Source organism: Azolla caroliniana, unplaced genomic scaffold (genome assembly GCF_043228905.1).
Source record: "Azolla caroliniana isolate FFs.n. ecotype wild unplaced genomic scaffold, voAzoCaro1.0.p SCAF_3, whole genome shotgun sequence".
Taxonomy (NCBI): Eukaryota; Viridiplantae; Streptophyta; class Polypodiopsida; order Salviniales; family Salviniaceae; genus Azolla; species Azolla caroliniana.
In genome coordinates, this window is record NW_028230438.1 from 2,358,745 (window position 1) to 2,376,603 (window position 17,859).

At 37.9% G+C, this 17,859-nt stretch overlaps 1 protein-coding gene across 2 annotated transcripts; it reads left to right on the forward strand.

Moving 5' to 3' along the window:
* Positions 1-953: 953 nt before the first annotated feature.
* Positions 954-2,631, forward strand: LOC147865840 (putative UPF0481 protein At3g02645). 2 transcript variants are annotated; one of them, XM_087316194.1, is made up of 2 exons: positions 954-2,132; positions 2,165-2,301. In XM_087316194.1, exons 1-2 carry the CDS (start codon positions 1,084-1,086, stop codon positions 2,169-2,171), a joined length of 1,056 nt encoding a protein of 351 aa, XP_087172320.1. In that variant the 5' UTR covers positions 954-1,083; the 3' UTR covers positions 2,172-2,301. The 2 variants fall into 2 exon arrangements, with proteins under 2 accessions (XP_087172320.1, XP_087172319.1); XM_087316193.1 differs by having other exon boundaries at positions 959-2,631.
* Positions 2,632-17,859: the final 15,228 nt, after the last annotated feature.

Sequence of the window (17,859 nt, forward strand, 5' to 3'; positions counted from 1 at the left end):
TGCCAATAGATACTAATTAAACTAGTGGATATGCTACAAAGACAAATATGTGATGATTGGGTGGGTCTACTTAGTACTATGAGATGTTGATCATGGTATGGTGTTATCATTGTTGTGGTGTTACCGTTAGTGGCCTTATGAGACTTTTTGAGAGAGACATAGAAGAGGGAGATAATTAAACTGGGATCAAGACAAGACGGAGATAATTATAATGGGAATTTGTGGGTACCCCACATGAACCAACAATCATTTTACTTTCCATAAAATTCAAATGCTCAATTCAATACTTCTTAACCAAATCTCCTACTTACTCAAAAAATGTTAATCAAACATTGTATCTACTGTAGCTTAAATATTCCCAATGCCTCCCCAAGATTTTATTACAGACAAGAATATTGATGTCCAGATTATTTCGAAGATTGATGTCAATCTAGAATGGTTTGACAACAGTGATAGGGATGGGGTCAATTCAGTCTCTTTTCTTCTCAAACAATACACCATGTAAACAATTGAGTCAGTCAATTCATCCCCGTTTCTTCTCAAATTATATTTCTTAGTTTGATCTCATATATGCTGTGCAAAGGTGATGAGTGTTGTGTTTTGTAAATGTGATCACATAACTGCCATCAATTGGTGTTGTGTTATGCAAATGTGTTGTGATTGGTCCAAAGAAAGGGACGTGCTAACAACTTGGGCTCAAAAGCTCCCTCCCCACCACTAAAACAAGACTTCACCTGTCAAATCAAGAGGCTTACAAAAATTGTTTAATTAGAATTGGATTGCTTCCTAGGAAATGTCAGGACTCTTGGCTCCACACATATGCTGATCATGAAGGGGATATCCCATATTCTCGTTCTTATATATATATATATATATATATATATATATATATATATATCTCCTTATCATACATAGATGAATAGGTACTAGTATATAATAGTCTTTCTTATCAACTGAGGGCGGGATTAACTCATAGAGATGTATAAAAAGAGGGCTGGTATTACGTGATGTAATCCTACAAGAGGATCTACTTAGTGCTCCACAGAAGAAGAAGAAGAAGAAGAAGAAGAAGAAGAAGAAGAGATGGGTACAAATACCAGATTCAACATTACAATTCCAACGGATGAACCTGATCATCAACCGAACTTCAACAAAGATGAATGGAGAGACTGCATGAAGGTGAAGATAAATCTGCATGTTGATGATGCACCTGGGCTCAACAAAAGTTGGATGATTTTGAAGCCTCCCCAAGAATTGTTGGAAGTGAAGCCACAATCATATTATCCTAAATTAGTGACTATTGGTCCATTGTATCAAAATCTTCAGAGTTCCCGTATTGATAATTATAAGGCAATATGTGTGAAGAAATTCATGGAAAGACACGGGATATCAGCTGTGGAAGACCTCATTCAAGACCTCATCTCTACTCAACCACACGAACTTAGCCAGATCTATAATCTCAACCTCCTCCAATCTGAATTTGAGTGGCTCCAACTTCTGGTCACTGTTGATACCGTCTTCATTCATGAACTCTTGCTGTGTATGTGGCCACCCGAACATATGAACACTGTCAGGTACTTCAACACTTTCCTCTCTAATGACCCTACACTCGGCGTGCGACTAGTGAGGGACTTGCTGTTGATAGGCAACCAAATTCCCATATCATTTTTGAAGAAGATTTCTAACAATCGAAACTTCTCATTTGCTGATCTTGAGAGCTCCTTGAGGAAGTTTATTGTCCAACGTAATCCTTTCTTCCTTAGCCAAGATGCAAGGAGTAAGTTTTTACGATTTCTTGAATCGGAAGACATAAAATTGATCGATACTTGTGAGCACCTACTTGATTCCCTCTACTTCTCGTGCACTGCCGAAGAAGAATATACGAGACAATCTAATTCGGAAGAATGCGCAAGAAAATCTGTTTATTCATGTTTCTCTTTTCTGAGGAAATTGTGGGCATGCAGAAAGACCAAGAAACTAGAAACCCAGGAGGAGGAATTTGTTCGCCTCCCAACAGCATCTGAGCTCTCGAAAACCGGCATCTCGTTCAAGGCTTGTGAAGGTAACATATCAGTGATCAAGTATGACAAGAGGAAACTTCAGCTCCATCTTCCACGCCTTGTCTTGTTTAACAGCACAGAGATTCTGCTGAGGAACCTTATCGCACATGAAATAACTTCCAAAAAACAAGGTGAGTTTTTGACGTATGCCGTCATCATGGACTCGATCATCGACACGGAAGAAGATCTGGCAATCTTGACAAAGGCCAAAGTCATAGAGAACCACCTGGGGAACAACATTAGGGTGGTCGAGATGTGGAACGACATGTGCACCAATGTGTGCTATACTAACAATTCTGAAAGATGGAAGGCGGTAGTCCCTGTTATGGTGGCCCACTATTCGTCCCACTGGCGTCGCTTGTATGCCGAGTGTCATGAAAGGTTCTTTTCTCGGCCATGGTTATGGATTTCGGTCGTTGCCGCATTTATACTGCTCTCAACTTCAATATTGCAGACAGGCTATTCAATCATAGCTTATTACAAAAATACCTAAATCAAGTATTGGGCTTCGTTTATTCATTTGGGAGATCATTTCGGTTTGTTAATTTAAATGTTTCCTGTTATTTATGTATTTATTGGTTTATAGTCCAGATTGATTTATGAAATTGTGGAAGATTATGTACTTATATGGTGAATCCTTTCATGATGCATGTATTAATGGATTAATAGATATTGTGGGAGTTAAAATTAAGAAATTGTCGTGATGGGTACTGAAGCACAATTTGTTGTTCTTCTTCGTCTTCTTTCTAATCCCGTGTTCATCGAATTACCTACAAGTTGAACACGATGGCAAACATAAAAAAATATCCAGAGTATTGAAAATAAGTGACATTAACAGGAAGATGACAATAGTTTTGGATGTAGTACCACATCATTATCATGCTACAAACCAGACGACACTACATTCTGAAAGATCCATTCACCATGTAAAGAGACGATAGAGACACTGGGATTTAAAAAAGTATGAAGTAGGAGCATCTTGGTATGTTTGCTGTTTGAAGAGCCATGAGGACTTGGTAGATAAAATCTTGACTCTATAGTACGAATGTAAAACTTTTGTCTTAATGACAAGGCATGGCATCTTCATTGCTTTATTGCTTTAGCAACATCGACTTCAGCCTGCCTGGTCTACTCACTCTTCTGAATGGTTCCAGCTTCTAGTCTCTACTTATAGCATCCTATAATTTCATGAATATTAAAACTTCTTTCACGAATTCTTGCTTTTCATGAGGAATTATTAACCATCCAAAACCAAATTTGGCCACGCGTCAATGCTTGCTTTTTTCTCCCCCCTAAAGGTAGCTCCACAGAATTACCTCATCAATCGAACCTAACATATGGGTGCTTGCTTGAAACATTTCCTGACTATCTGTTTGCTGATTTGTATATGGCTAAATGTTATGGATGATTTTGTGACAAATGTTATCATGTTAGCAAACCTCTACATCGGTATTATCCACAGGCATTGATTTTGGCCACCACTGGCTCGTTTTAGCACAGATTCTACCTAAATATATATTCGAAATTAGTCAAATAAAAATGTTCAGATTAGGATTATCGAAAACCTTGGGTAACATAAATACTTAACAATAATGATATAAGACTTTTCATATAGTGAGTATTTTTTAAGTTTTAGAAATTGGGAGAAATACACATTTTAAAACGATACCTTTCTCAATACCTAAAAATATTTCATACGAATAAGATATATGTTAATCACTACAGAAAGCGACATGGTTAATCTCAAATCCTGACTTTTTGGCATATAGACTTTTCTGTGAGTTTTCATTCCCATGATAGTTATATAGATTCCTTATCGGCCACTGCAATGTTGGGTTTAGTTCCAACTTTCTTTACTTTTTATAGTTTCTGTTGTTTTCATAGTGACTCAGCAACATGTTCTACTACTACTGGAAATTATTAAGACTATAACATAATGCCATATACGCTGTCTCATAAAAGTACCAGACTGATTGTATGTGAAATTTCTTCTCGTAAGCAGTAGATGAGCTTTTTGAAGGTGAGTTTTTTCTGTAAATGCAAGCTTTTGAGTGTCACATTTTTCGTCTCTAGGACCTACTTACTCACGACCCCATCCATGAAACATCTATATAAGTACTGACAATGTGAATGATCGTTAATCACTATAATTCGGGCATTGAACATTACAACCTAAAACACTAATCATAATATACATGCATTACTTGTAGCAGATTGCCAAATAACCACAAAAAGATTTATCTAAACTACAGTATCAGATTACATATTCGACCATGTTTTTATAAGTGCATTGATACTTAATCCATATGTCAGTGAAACATATAGGCAATCAAGTAGATGATTGCTATGAAGAAGATTTGGCTCCATACCTTCTAAATCGTTGTACCAATATAAAAGATTCATGGAGAATGGATGATTCATTTCAACAAAATATAAGCCAACACCATTTGGAGTTCATCCATCTCGAAGGAAGGTTTGCTTGGAAGCTCTATAATCTTCTTCAGGAATGACATGGGAATTTGGTTTCCGGTCAGGAACAAGTCCCTCTGAATTTGCCGGAATGTAAGGTCATTGTTGAAGAAAATGTATAGGTAGCCACTTTGCGTATGTTGGGATTCGTAGTCATTCCTCATAAAGAGCAAGAATTCATGGATGAAGACAGTATCCACAGTGACCAGAAGTTGGAGCGACTCCAAGCTATAATCAGGGAGGTTTGAATAATGCCTCTTAATATCCTGGGGATCAAGAATGAGTTGCTGCATGAGGTCTTTCACATCTGCTATCTCATGGAAAGCTAGGATTTGTTGGGTCCACCTAGTAGCGTTTATGGACTGCCCTGTTCTGTTTCCTGTTAATACTTATTTTTTAAATTACTGATTTCCATGTCTCTTTTTTTGCATGTGAATGTCGTTATCGTTTTCACCTCATTTAGAGGGAGAAAAAGAGACTTGGCGTTAGTACTGTTACCTGTAGTGGAGGATCTAATGCCTCTCTTGAATTAAATCTGCGTGATTTCCTTTAATTAAATTAGATTTTGAAAGTAGAGATCTTTGTCTCTTATGGTTGCATTAACATCTACCAGATTGAATGCCTGGGAATTGAGGATCTTGTAAAGCCACACAGGTCCCGTTCTATTTCATCAATCGAGCAAGCATTGTGTCAATACATACTCTAGAGTTAACCCGTGTAAAACTAGCCAAGGATGCTTGGATATCTTTGGAAAGAAGAAACGAATTTCCACACGCAAAGGTAACCAATGATTGAGATTAGCTACATTAGAATTTGGACAATATACATGATTAACTTTAAAGTTCAAATAATAAATGACAATATGCTTTTCGTATACTCAAATTGTCAGGTAGTTGTTCGCATGTCTCTGATTCAACTTTCATGTTCAGAAGTGATGATTTATGGCATATAGATTTCGTTAGAAGTTCTCATTCCTAGACTACATACTAACAAGATAAATTCAAATCGTGATTTCTTGGCATATTATTAAACTTTTCTGCGAGTATTCTTTCCCAACATAGTGATATAGATTCCTGCAATGTTGGGTTTAGTTCCAACTTTCTATACTTACATTTTTTGTAACTTTCTGTACTTTTTACGCTTTTTGTTTTTTACATTATCTGCAACTTGTTCTACAACTACTAGAAATTATAAAGACTATAACATGACGCCATATACACTTTATGTCTCATAAAAATACCAGACTGATCCCTTTTTATTTGAAAATGTATATATGGATGTATGATGAAGGTCTCCTAGAATTTTTGTCTATTGAATTACTTAATATGATGCAGAAAAAGTGCTGACAGAGAAGAGAGAAGAGATAATGAAACAATACCATGGAAACTAACACATGATCAAAAGAAGACAAGACATTGGGATGGGATGGAGTGAAAGACAGCAAAAAGATCATATATGTACATAGATAGATAAACAGGCTTTGTGAGGAGGCCATGATATTCCTTTCCGTTTGCTCACGAAACCTTTTTCACTCCATCCCAATGTCTTGTCTTTCACTCCATCCCATCCCAATGTCTTGTCTTCTTTTGCTTATATGTTAATTTCCTTATATCTGTCCTAATCACTCATCAATCTTTATATCTTCTATCTTCTATCTTTTCTATTCATTCATCAATCAGATTTTTTCTCTTCTTCTCTCTCTTCTCTCTCTGCATTTTGTCTACATCAGAATTTTGTTTTCTGCATTTTGTTTCATCCATCCCTGCGTTTGCCTTCACCATCACAGATCCTCAGGAAGAAGAAAGATGAAGGAATTACTCAGGAAGAAGGATTTTAGGGTTTCTTCTTCTTCTTCTTCTTCTGTGGGGCACTAAGTTTGACTACTTTCTTGTAGGATTAGATCAACTATGTCTGGAGCCAAAAATCATGCGATTTCCCCGTAGGAACCAATTCAATTCTAATTAATCGGATTCTTGTATGCTTCATTTTCTGAGATGTGAAGACTTTTTTTAGAGGGCCCAAGTTGTTAGTGCCTCCCTTTGGGTGGACCGATCAATTACTGATCACAACACCGATCATAGTTATGGTGATAGGTTTTACTGATTACAACACTGATCAAGTTTGCCCATCAAGTCTTCGGCATTCATATTCCATCTTCCCACGTTATGGTTATGTGGCATCTAGATTTTATGTTTAGACAATGACTTCTAACGTAATTTCAAATCATGATTATGTGCCATGTTCTAGATTTTTTCTACCAGTCTTCAATGTTAATTCCTGAGCTACTTCCAATTTTCTATAATTTTCATAAAGAATGAGGTCACTTATTTTTAATGTTCAATATTTTTTTCTCTTTGGTAGGTTACTCGTGAGTGAAAGATAGGCAAAGGATCCTTAGCTAGTTTTGGTGGGACCCATGAAGACCTTAAGGTCTGAAAATTTTCATTATTACACTGATGATGATGATGATGATGATGATGACAAGGCATGACATTCTAATGACACGGTTATATGTAGAGCTACAATGTCAAAGTGTTATTATTTATTCTTGAATTCACATCCAAAAGAGAAGAGCTACGTAAAATTTTGGCTATGCATTGTGTAAATTTTGCTATGCATTGAATGCTTACAAAAGTACTTGATTGTCTAATGAGACTCACACAAAACACTTCATTTTAATTGGGAAAGGACGAAATAATTGCTTGTTTCACCTGAATGCCTGTAATAACTAGATACTCGATAATACACTAATCACCAAATTATTATTTATCATAAGTACAATATGGGATTACAAATACCGTGTTTGACCATGTTTCTTTGACATGTCCATAGACTCTTATTCCTTCTGACTTACATTTAACTTCTACTAGTACGTCTTCCAAGAGTCACAAGCTCCAAATGCAAAAATAACAGAACTAAAGTACAATGAGATCCCCAATCAATGAGAAATAACAGAAATAACAAAGCTGCTTTTCTTGCCCTAAAGGGTTTGATTAAGGTTCAATGGTTAAGTTAGTGCTACGATTGGTAATAGGCTGTGATTTCCGTAGCCTGTTTGCAATATTGACATTAGGAGCCGTAGAAACCCCACAAGTAGTGAAATCACTAGCCATAGCCGAGAAAAATACTTTTCACGAAACTCTGCATACATGTCATGCTCAGGATTCTCAGAGTCGTCCAATACATATTGCGTGGCATCTCGTCCCACCTCTTGCATGGTGCGAATGTAGATGTTGATGTAGATGTAGTTCATGACTGATATGGCACCTTCAATCGCCCTGAATGTGATGTCGGCTTTAGAGAGCTGAGACGCTGTTGGCATGCGATCACCAAAGATAGTTTTCTTTCGAGGTGATTGTTTCATCTCGAAAAGATCTCGTCGTCGTGGGAATCTCCAAGGATTGGTGGCTTTACTCCCAGACTTTTGTAATCGTGCCCTTAGGACCCAAACATATAGTCAATCAAGTAGATGATTGCAATTGCCAAACTCTGGAGAATCTCTACCGAGATACTCTAGCTGATTAAGAATGGATCATTTGTTGCAACAGCGAAATGCAATCCTTCCTGGAGTTCATCCCATTCTAATTCGGGGTTCTTTGGAAACTCATCAATCAGCTTCTTTAGATAGGACAAGGGAATTTGGTTGTAGTCTCCCGAGCCCTCGGTTGATGGTCTTCCAATCCGGTTCTCGGTTTCGGAATTGGTTCTGAAACCCTCTTTTCCTCGTTGGCAAGCCATTGCCCCCTCTTCATGTATCGCGCGACGATATCTCGCACGCTTTCCCATGTTTCGGTGAGGCCACTCTCCGTGGTCGTGTCCTCCAAGAGCACTCCGAGATCTTTCCGGTCCCGGACGTCCACGGCTCGCAAGAACATGATCCCCTTGTCCGGTATGAGGATAGCTTGATCTCTCGCGGACAACCTCTCGAACCGGCTTTCGAATGCCGAAAACATATCAACGACCTTCAATCCCTTGTCCGGCGTCTCCACCCAATCTTCGAATCCCCTTCGCGTTGCCTTGGAGGAATCCTCGATGGCAAACGTCCTCTTTAGCTCTTCTTCAAACGCCTCCCATGTCGAATTTTGCTGTCGTAGCCCATGGATGCTTGCTTGAAGCCCGTCGGTCGCCACCCGGTTGAAGGACGTCACTTGCAGTCCTTCCGATATTCCGCACCGTAGCATCTCCGCCTTGTAGTCCCGAAGATACTGCGACATGTCTTTCCCGTTGAATTGCCCATTTCGTTGCACGAGCTGCTCCACTGATGCCGCTATCTCTGACATCGCGCGTTGTTCTTGTAGCATGCGCTCGAACATCATCATCATGTTGCTAGCCTCCGGTTGATTTTCCATCTCCTTGCCACCCGGTTTTCACGTCGGGTTCACCAACTGTGTCGTGCCTTTCGGCTCCGGATCGTTGCGTGAGTCGGGTGGGAACCACCGAGGTTTTGGACTAGGAGGAAGAGGAATACAACTTAAGGCTAGTTATGAATAGTAGAAAGAGAAGTAAGATAGCAATTTCGTGAATCCCAAGAGTTTAGTGTATTTAAAACAATATTTAGATTATAAGAGTAATTTAGATGGCAAAATTCGTGAATCCCACGAATATATTAGATTGATCAATCCTTGTATATTAATCAACAACCTTATACATATTTTTCTCCTCCTTATATAAAGATGGAAGAGGCTAAGCATGGCTTCATGCTTTTTCACCAAAAGTGTCCATGCACACTAAATGTGCATGTGATGCTTTGTCATTTCCTAAGTATAGGGCTCATGCACGCTAGATGTGCATGAGTCACTTTTAATGTCACGTGTAAATAAAATATTCACACCTTAAAGAATACATGATTTTTACCTTTTAATAAAGGTATGTGTAAATAAAGGTCTTATATGTATTAAATCTAATGTATGATGCTAAAGATAAGTTATTACAATGGTAAAGTTAAAGTTTATCTATGTGGAGGTGCAGGGTTTGAATCTTGCCCTATGCACGTGATAAATATTTTGATATATTATTTATTTATTTATATGTATCTAAAATCGGATATATTATTTTATGGTTTTCACGTAGTGTGTGGAATACACTACGACACCGTCGTGGCGTCGAGTCGTACCTGGTGCTGGCGCGCTCGCTACAAGAGTTGACCCACCACAAGAGCAGAGTCTCGATGTAGTCCAAAGATGATCAAATGAGGGTAGCTAGGCCTCTTATTTATAGCGATACCCAAGGCCCCCAGGCAAGTTCACACTTGACCTAATGGGTTGTCTCAATCCCGAGGATTAAAAGTAATCCTCCCCTTCTTTACACTCTCGTTTAACCCTCACACTTATCCATGTGTATAGAATACTACGGTAAATTCTCACCACGGGATATTAAATGGTCATGCCTGTAATAGAACTATATTTGGGAAGGCCTGAATAATGATTGCGAAGATCAGAAGGAAGGCCTGAACAATGATTGCAAAGATCAGAAGGGTCATAGAAGAGGCATTTCATGAGCTCTTCGACATCTGCCATCTCATGTCCTTCGATGAATTCATTCACACACAATGCCTTACAATCATAAAGAGAAGAGCTACCACTAAGCATTTCATACAATGGTCCGATGGTTAGGATCTGAGGGCAATATGACTCTGGCTTGACATCCACTAATGCTTTTGGAGGCTTCGAAATCTCCGTGTACACATGTGTATCAACATTAGTATTAGTCTCATTGATCCTTATTATCATGTCTGCTCTCCATTTGTCTTCTTTAGTACAGGATTTAGATTGATCCATTTCCATTTGACGTGTAACGTTGATTTCCTTGTTCATATTCTCTTCAACTTCTTCTTCTTCGGTGAGCACAAACTTGATGCTTTCTTGCAGGAGATAAGAACAGAGAGAAATGTGAGCGAGAGAGAGAGAGAGAGAGGGAGAGACATAAGATTGCCAGAATCATATGTATGGAGAGAGAGAGAGAGACCACAATCAAGCCATTTTATACATAGAAAGCATTTAATATTCCATTCCGGTTTTTAGTCATTTCTGATAGGATTACAGTCAGAGATGAAACAGAAAAATAGATTCCGAGACACAAACAGAAGTGAACACACAAATTTTCGTCTAAAAACTTTTTAAGACCATCCCGTCAATTTTAGGCCCTGATTCCATCCATACTCAACATTGCTTAAAATGATCCAATATATTCCATCCATACTCGACATTGCTCTATACTTTGAGTCTTGACTTCATTGACATTATAATTGTTAATCAAACGTTGGGTCCATACAAAATAACATTTCACAATCATAACACACATAAGTGTCTCAAAGGAACCATTCATATTTAATGAGTATCTTATAGGAACCATTTAGATCACATGCAAAGAAATTCAAGTCCATTTTGGTTGAAATTATCACCATGCCCATTAAATGATTTGATTTTGTATTTGTGACTATGTTATGACTATCTTACAGCTATATGCCAAGGCTTTTGAGCATTATCATTCTAATTCCTGGGCATACATTTTTAGGTCTAATAAAAATATTGCAATCAAGGAATATCCAAGACCCTTGAAAAACCTACATGGATTGCAATCAATCAGTTTTTTATGGAAAACATGATCATCATTGTTCATGTAATTAGTAGAATCATGATGACTATGAGTGTTTCCCAGCGTTGTTTATGGGTTTTCATTGACAACCATAATGGCACTCCTAGTAGTGAATGCTGGATGCTATGGCTGTTAATTCGAGCTTATAACCAAGAAGTAATAGCCAGTTTATTATTGTTTGCTGCGTGGAGCGAGAACTACCAGAACGCCAAACGTCCCGAATTTTCACTCATTTTTGTACTTTTTTTCCTCTCAAACGATCACACCATGTAAATAATGGAGTGATTTCCCCCTCTTTTTTCTCAAATTGTTCATTTTCATTTCAGACCTAAATCTAATCCCATTTCCTACACGTTTTGCAAATTATGCGATTGGTGTTTGTCATTTGCAAATGTGTTGTGATTCCCGCTGTATTTACTATCATTAGTCGACAGAGAGGAGACACACTAAACAAACAACAAACTTGCATCAACTTTCCCATCACTGAAAAAAGAAAAACTTTATCTCTAAAATCGAGATGAAGCTCACGTAAATGAGAATCCAATCCAGGTTGTATAAATAAATTAAAGAATGGCACAGAACATGTGTTGACGAACCCCTTATATCCACAAACCTTTTACAGTAAGGAGTTACCTTTACTATGTATACTTAGCTCATCAACACCCATGACATGAACCATGGAGGGATGTGGACAACTTGGGCTATATGGTTTGGCCATGGGGCATAAAATGATGAAGTAGAAGGGGAAGAAGACCATGCTTCTTGGTGCCACTTCTAGTGGCGAAGTCGTAAGCTTTTAAAACAGGAGAGGAGGAAAACTAGCAATGATGAAGCTTGGGCTATGGTGAGTTTTATCCCTGTGGAGCTCATCATTGGGCTTATTCTGTCACTACTACTTCACATTGCAGGGCTTTATCAGCTATGGAGACCTTCAAGCAAGAAAGATAAACACCAAGCATATACAGATCTGGAAACCGTTATCTGATAAGGAGGTGAAGGACACCATCCTCTTCTTGCTCTTTGCAGGCCATGATTCCACCTCTTTCTTAGCCACCATGACCTTCAATAGCCCTAAATAAGATGCCTGTTGATTATCCTGCGAGCTGCTTGTTTTGTCCAGAAAATATCTCGTAGTCATAGGAATCTACATGGATTGATGGCTTGTCCTATGCTCTTCTAATTGTTTTCGGATGACCAAAACTTAAAGGCAACCAAATACATGATTGCAATAGGGAAATTTTGGTGCTTGGAAATTCTCGTGCAGATAGTGGCTAATAAGGAATGGATCAATTCTTATAACAACATCAAACAACTTGAGCAATAGTGGTTAATCAGAAATGACATGGCAACTTGCTTGCCCATCAAGAACAAGTCCCTCCATATTTGGGTGTTTGCAAGGTCATTGTTGCACAGTGTGTGGAAGTGGCTATGTTCCAGCCATTCCATCGAGAACAACAAGAATTCATGAATGAAGACAGTATTCACAGTGAGTAAAAGTTGGAGTGACTCCAATCAATATTAAGGAAGGCTTGAATAATGGATGGGAAGATAACAAGGATCCCAGATGATGTGTCTCATGAGCTGAGCTGCTCCAAATCTGATATGTTACAATGTCTTCCCATGAAACTCTTCATGCACAGTACCTGACAAATATCAAGAGAAGAGCTCCCCAACTTCTGATACAATGGTGCGATGATTAGGATTCGAGCGGAATATGAGAGTGTGGCTTGATCTCCAACAATGCTTGAGGAGGCTTCCATATCACTGAGCTTTTGTTGGACTTAACATGTGTATTCGATTTTAGCATCAACACTAGCATTCTCCATCTTGAGTGTCATGTAGCCTCTCCATTCGTCTTCTTTGGTGATGTTAAAGCTCATGAAGTTGTGATCGGTGTAGCTCCGCGACACGGGGCAATTCATCCATTTCAAGTGTTAAGGCTACGATCTGATTTGGCTCACTATATTGTGACAATTGAGATTTTTGGACTCTTGATCTATAAAGTTGTTGATAGTTGTTAGAGATTTTAGATGGTTCATTCCAAGGTAACTGTTATTTGGTATTAAATGAGATCCAAAGCCTTGTGTTTACACGGGTTTCTTTTGCATCAGGTGTGGGGGCATAGTATGTACCCCGAAGGACCTATCCTAGCTACCCCCATAAGTGAGTAATTGCCCAACATTCAATCTTCAACTTGTCTTTCTTTACACTGTCAAATGGTTATCAATAAATATAACTCATCCATGCTCTACCCCTCATTGGTAGAGACAAATTTATCTCATAGGCAACTTTTTCTTTCGTCTTGGAATGACATCTACAAAATTACGGAGTAATTTTTCAGATAATGTATACCACGAAATACAACATTTTCACAAAGTTCATACAAACCAAACATAGAGACAAGGTACCTTTTAGAAAGAGAGAGAAGGTGTCTTGAAGGAAGGAGAGTGTTTGACGGCTTAAATCATTATACAAGTACTTGTAACAGGTTTCTTAACAATCCATTACCCACCAAGTAATTTATTGTTGGTACAGTATCAAATTGCAACTATCATGTTGGGCTATGTTTTTAGAAGTACATGCCAGATGCTTATGACAGGGTTATAATGATTGGTTATATGACTTACCATACTTTTGCTACAATGGTCTAGTTTATCAATCAAATAAACATGAATAACTAGATATAAATAAAATGGTGAAGCAAAAAGAGATCCAAAATGAACAAAGGAAGCTCTCAAAGGTTTAAGGTCTACGCTTAGCCTCATTTAGAGATTTCCATGATAACCAAATATTGTATATATCGTCTGCAATAGTGACAATTAGATTATTAGAGATGGTAACCAGTAGAAACTGAAATCCAAAACAATGGCAGAGAAAAAAATAAACTGCCCAAAAATCCACATACAAGACATGCCAATGGATATTTTTATGCTAGCCATCTTGTTCAACATGTAGTAGGTAATTCGATGAACATGGAATCAGGAAGATGACAACCAAGAAGAAGAACAAGATATTGTGCTTGATAACGGAGTTAATAAACAGAAATTGAAATCCCCAAATGAATAAACGAAGCTCAACACAACGAAGCTCAATACTTGATTGTTTTGAGCTTCTATATGATCAAGTGCATACCAGAAGCCGGGATTTGATTCTCATTTAGGCTTTAGAATCTTGGCAAGAACGAACCAATGGTGGCCAAAGCCAATTATGGTTGGAACAGCTCACACATTTTGTGAGTGACGGAAGCCGAAGTTTCTAAACTAGAAATTAATAATAGGAAATTTACATAATAATTGCTCTGTTTTTTACTGAAAGATATAAAACTTTGTTAATTGTTTTTTCTTCTTTAAATACTTTCTTCTTAAGTGTTATGTAAGTATTTATAGGTACTTAATTGTCTTTTTGTGCTTCTGATTCTGTTTTGCACCCATCTATCTATCCCTCCAATCGGCTCACAAATTACAAAATGTATGTATAGCATTGACTTCCTTTAAAAATGTTGAAACTTTTGTTATTTTGATTCCTTAATACTATATATGTGTGTATATAATGCGTTGACTACATTTGGATTAGCATTTAGAGATCATGTCAACGTGTCAAAATGTGTCAACGTGTTGTTATGTTTGTTCCCTTATACTACTACTCAACCCACAAAGAAATAATATTGTAGCATGACACTTTAGACCATCTAATGGGCACATAGCGTATCATGAATACATGCAAGAACAAGTTGTCTTCGTCTAATTTATTGGTTGTTTTACTAATCATTCATTTCTTAGACCATAAACAAACAAAGAAACAAACTAGATAGGCAAGATCATTCATTTCTTAGACCATAAGTATAGGCAAGATAAGATCAATTCCGTGATTTGGTCTATCACCATCGCCGATGAGGATGTGGAAACATTCAGGCGTTCAATGAAAAGATTTTGTCATGGTAACATACAATGTCACCATAATTCATTTGTTCATGTTGTCTTTCACAATCGATGACAATGAGGCGTTAGCAATTGCCACTAGAAGCTTTGTGCTGAGCTGCAATGGTGAGCTTTATCCCTGTGGAGCTCATCTTCTTTCACTCCTTGGTCCAAGGCCTCCTATGCATGTTGTTGTTTGTATGTGTCGTTTGTATGCAGCTTATCTTGATGTGTCGTTTATATGCACTTTGTCGAATTGTTGTCCCTTCTAGGCATCAAAATCTTGACATCAATTCGTGTCTTTATGATTGTAGTAAGGCGGTGTGTGTGAAGAAATTCATAAACAAACATTAGATATCTAATGTCTTGGGGAAGCTCAGGAGACACCTCATTCGTGACCCCCATAATCTTAACACCCCCACATAACATTCAGTGCAATATCTTCATTTCTTAAACTCTTGCACTTTTTCACTTTGGGACTTTTCCCTGTTTTTGGGACTCCCAACATTAAGAAAATTCAAAACGAATGCTTGGGGTGGGTTTCTTGAAACATTAATTCTTAGAATATACACGTGTGGCTTGAAAAGTTCTTGATGGGCATCAATCATGTCATAGGAAAATGTCAAGGAGAAAACAAATGGGGCATTGATAAGGCTGAAACATTAATATAAATAAGACACTTACATTTTTAATCTAGCACGACATCATCATAGATTCATAATGTTTCAATTTTAATTTTTAATGTAGCACGACATCATCAGAATGCTATTAATTATACAACATTATAGATGATTCAATTCTAGTATGAAAAGAGGCGTTTAACATTTTTTAAGCTAGAGGCAATATCATCAGAATTTGAGACCTAATTCTAATGTAAATTAGGTGATCAATGTTTGTGTTTTGCAAATGAGTTGTGATCACAGAGAGCCACACACTAAGAACTAACAACTGTGCCTCAACTTTCCCATCATGGAGAAAAGACAAACTTTATCTCTAAAATGGAGATCAAGCTCACCTAATTAAGTCTCGAATCCAGGCTGTATATGAATTTAAAGAATGGGACAGCACATGTGTTGAGGAATCTCCTTGCATATGCAAAAACGTTTACGAAAAGGAGACGACTGTGGTATGTACAAAGATCATAGAGTTCATTTTAGTCACATTATAGAGTTAAGTTTGGTATGTCCGAAATCGAATAGAGTAATCGACTAAAATTTTGAATGATAGAGTATTTGCTCCACCAGATGTCTGAAATCGTAGACTAATTGACTACAAATCGAGCGGAGTATTGGCTTTCTACAATAGGAAATGACATGATTCTTGGCTCCACACTTATGCTCTTGCAGGGAATTCCACACATTCTCATTCTTTATCTCTCCGTCTCCTTTTCTCTTTCATCTTATCATAGATAGGTAAATAGATAGAACCAAGTTGACTTTGTTAATCATCTGAGGGAAGAAGTCATAGAGATGTATACGAAGAGGAGTGCTACTAGAACTAATTCAACAAAGAAAACAATCAAAGTGAGTGGTCTACAAAGGAAGAAGAAGAAGAAGAAGAAGAAGAAGTCAGAAATAATTACAATTCCAAATGATACATCTGAGTATCAAGCCAACTTCACCAAAGATAAATGGGCAGAATACATGAAGGAGAAGATCAATCATGTCAATGCACCTGTATCTAACGAAAATTGGATTATTTTGAAGCCTCCACAAGCATTATTGGAAGTGAAGCCAATCGCATATAACCCTAAATTAGTGACCATCGGTCCATTGTATCAAAATCTTGCACCTTCCCCCTTTCATAATTTTAAGGCACTATGTGTGAAGAAATTCATGGAAAGAATTGGGATATCAGCTGTGGAAGATCTTATGCAATATCTCATCTCTGATCAACCACATGAGCTTAGCCACATCTATAATCTTAACCTCCCCCAATCTGAAATTGAGTGGCTCCAACTTCTGGTCACTGTCGATACCGTCTTCATTCATGAATTCTTGATGCCCGAAGATATGGACACTGTCAAGTACTTCACCACTTTCCTCTCTAATGGCTACACACTCCGTGTGCAAATAGAGAGGGACTTGCTGTTGATAGGCAACCAAATTCCCATGTCATTTCTAAAGAAGATTGCAGAGTTTCCCAACAATCCAGACTCCTCATTGCCTGCTCTCGAGATTACTGTGAGGCGTTTTATTGTTCAAAGTAATCCTTTCTTCGTTAGCCACGATGTAATGATTAGATTTTTTAAATTGTTTGGATCGAAACAAATAAAATTGGTCGATACTTGCGAGCATCTACTTGATTCCCTCTACTATTCATGCACTGTTGGAGAAGAAGAATCCACAAGTTTCCCTATTCTGAACGAATTGGGGGCATTCAACAAAATGGAATGGAATTCGTTCGCCTCCCAACAGCGTCCAAACTCTGTAAAGCCGGCATTTCGTTCAAGGCTTGTGATGTGGAACGACATGTGCATCAATTTGTCCTACAGGAGTGAATCTAAAATATTGGGAGCGGTAGTCCCTATTATGGTGGACCACTATTCCTCTTATTGGCGTCGCTTGTATGCGGAGTGTTATGAGCAGTTCTTTTCTCGGCCATGGTTATGGATTTCGGTCATTGCTGCATTCCTACTGCTCTTAGCTTCACTATCCCAGACATACTATACAACCTTAGATTTTTACAAACCGAGGCATTAACCCTATGCTTAAACCCTGTGGCAAAAATAAAGAAGCTGACAACAAAATCAAGGATTCAGCTTTGTTTATTCATTTGGGATTATTTTTGTTTAATAATTTCATTTCTTTCCGTTATTT

What these genes read in the sequence shown, in the direction of transcription:
- LOC147865840 (XM_087316193.1), top strand. Translation starts at nt 1,084, where the DNA reads ATGGGTACAAATACCAGATTCAACATTACAATTCCAACGGATGAACCT.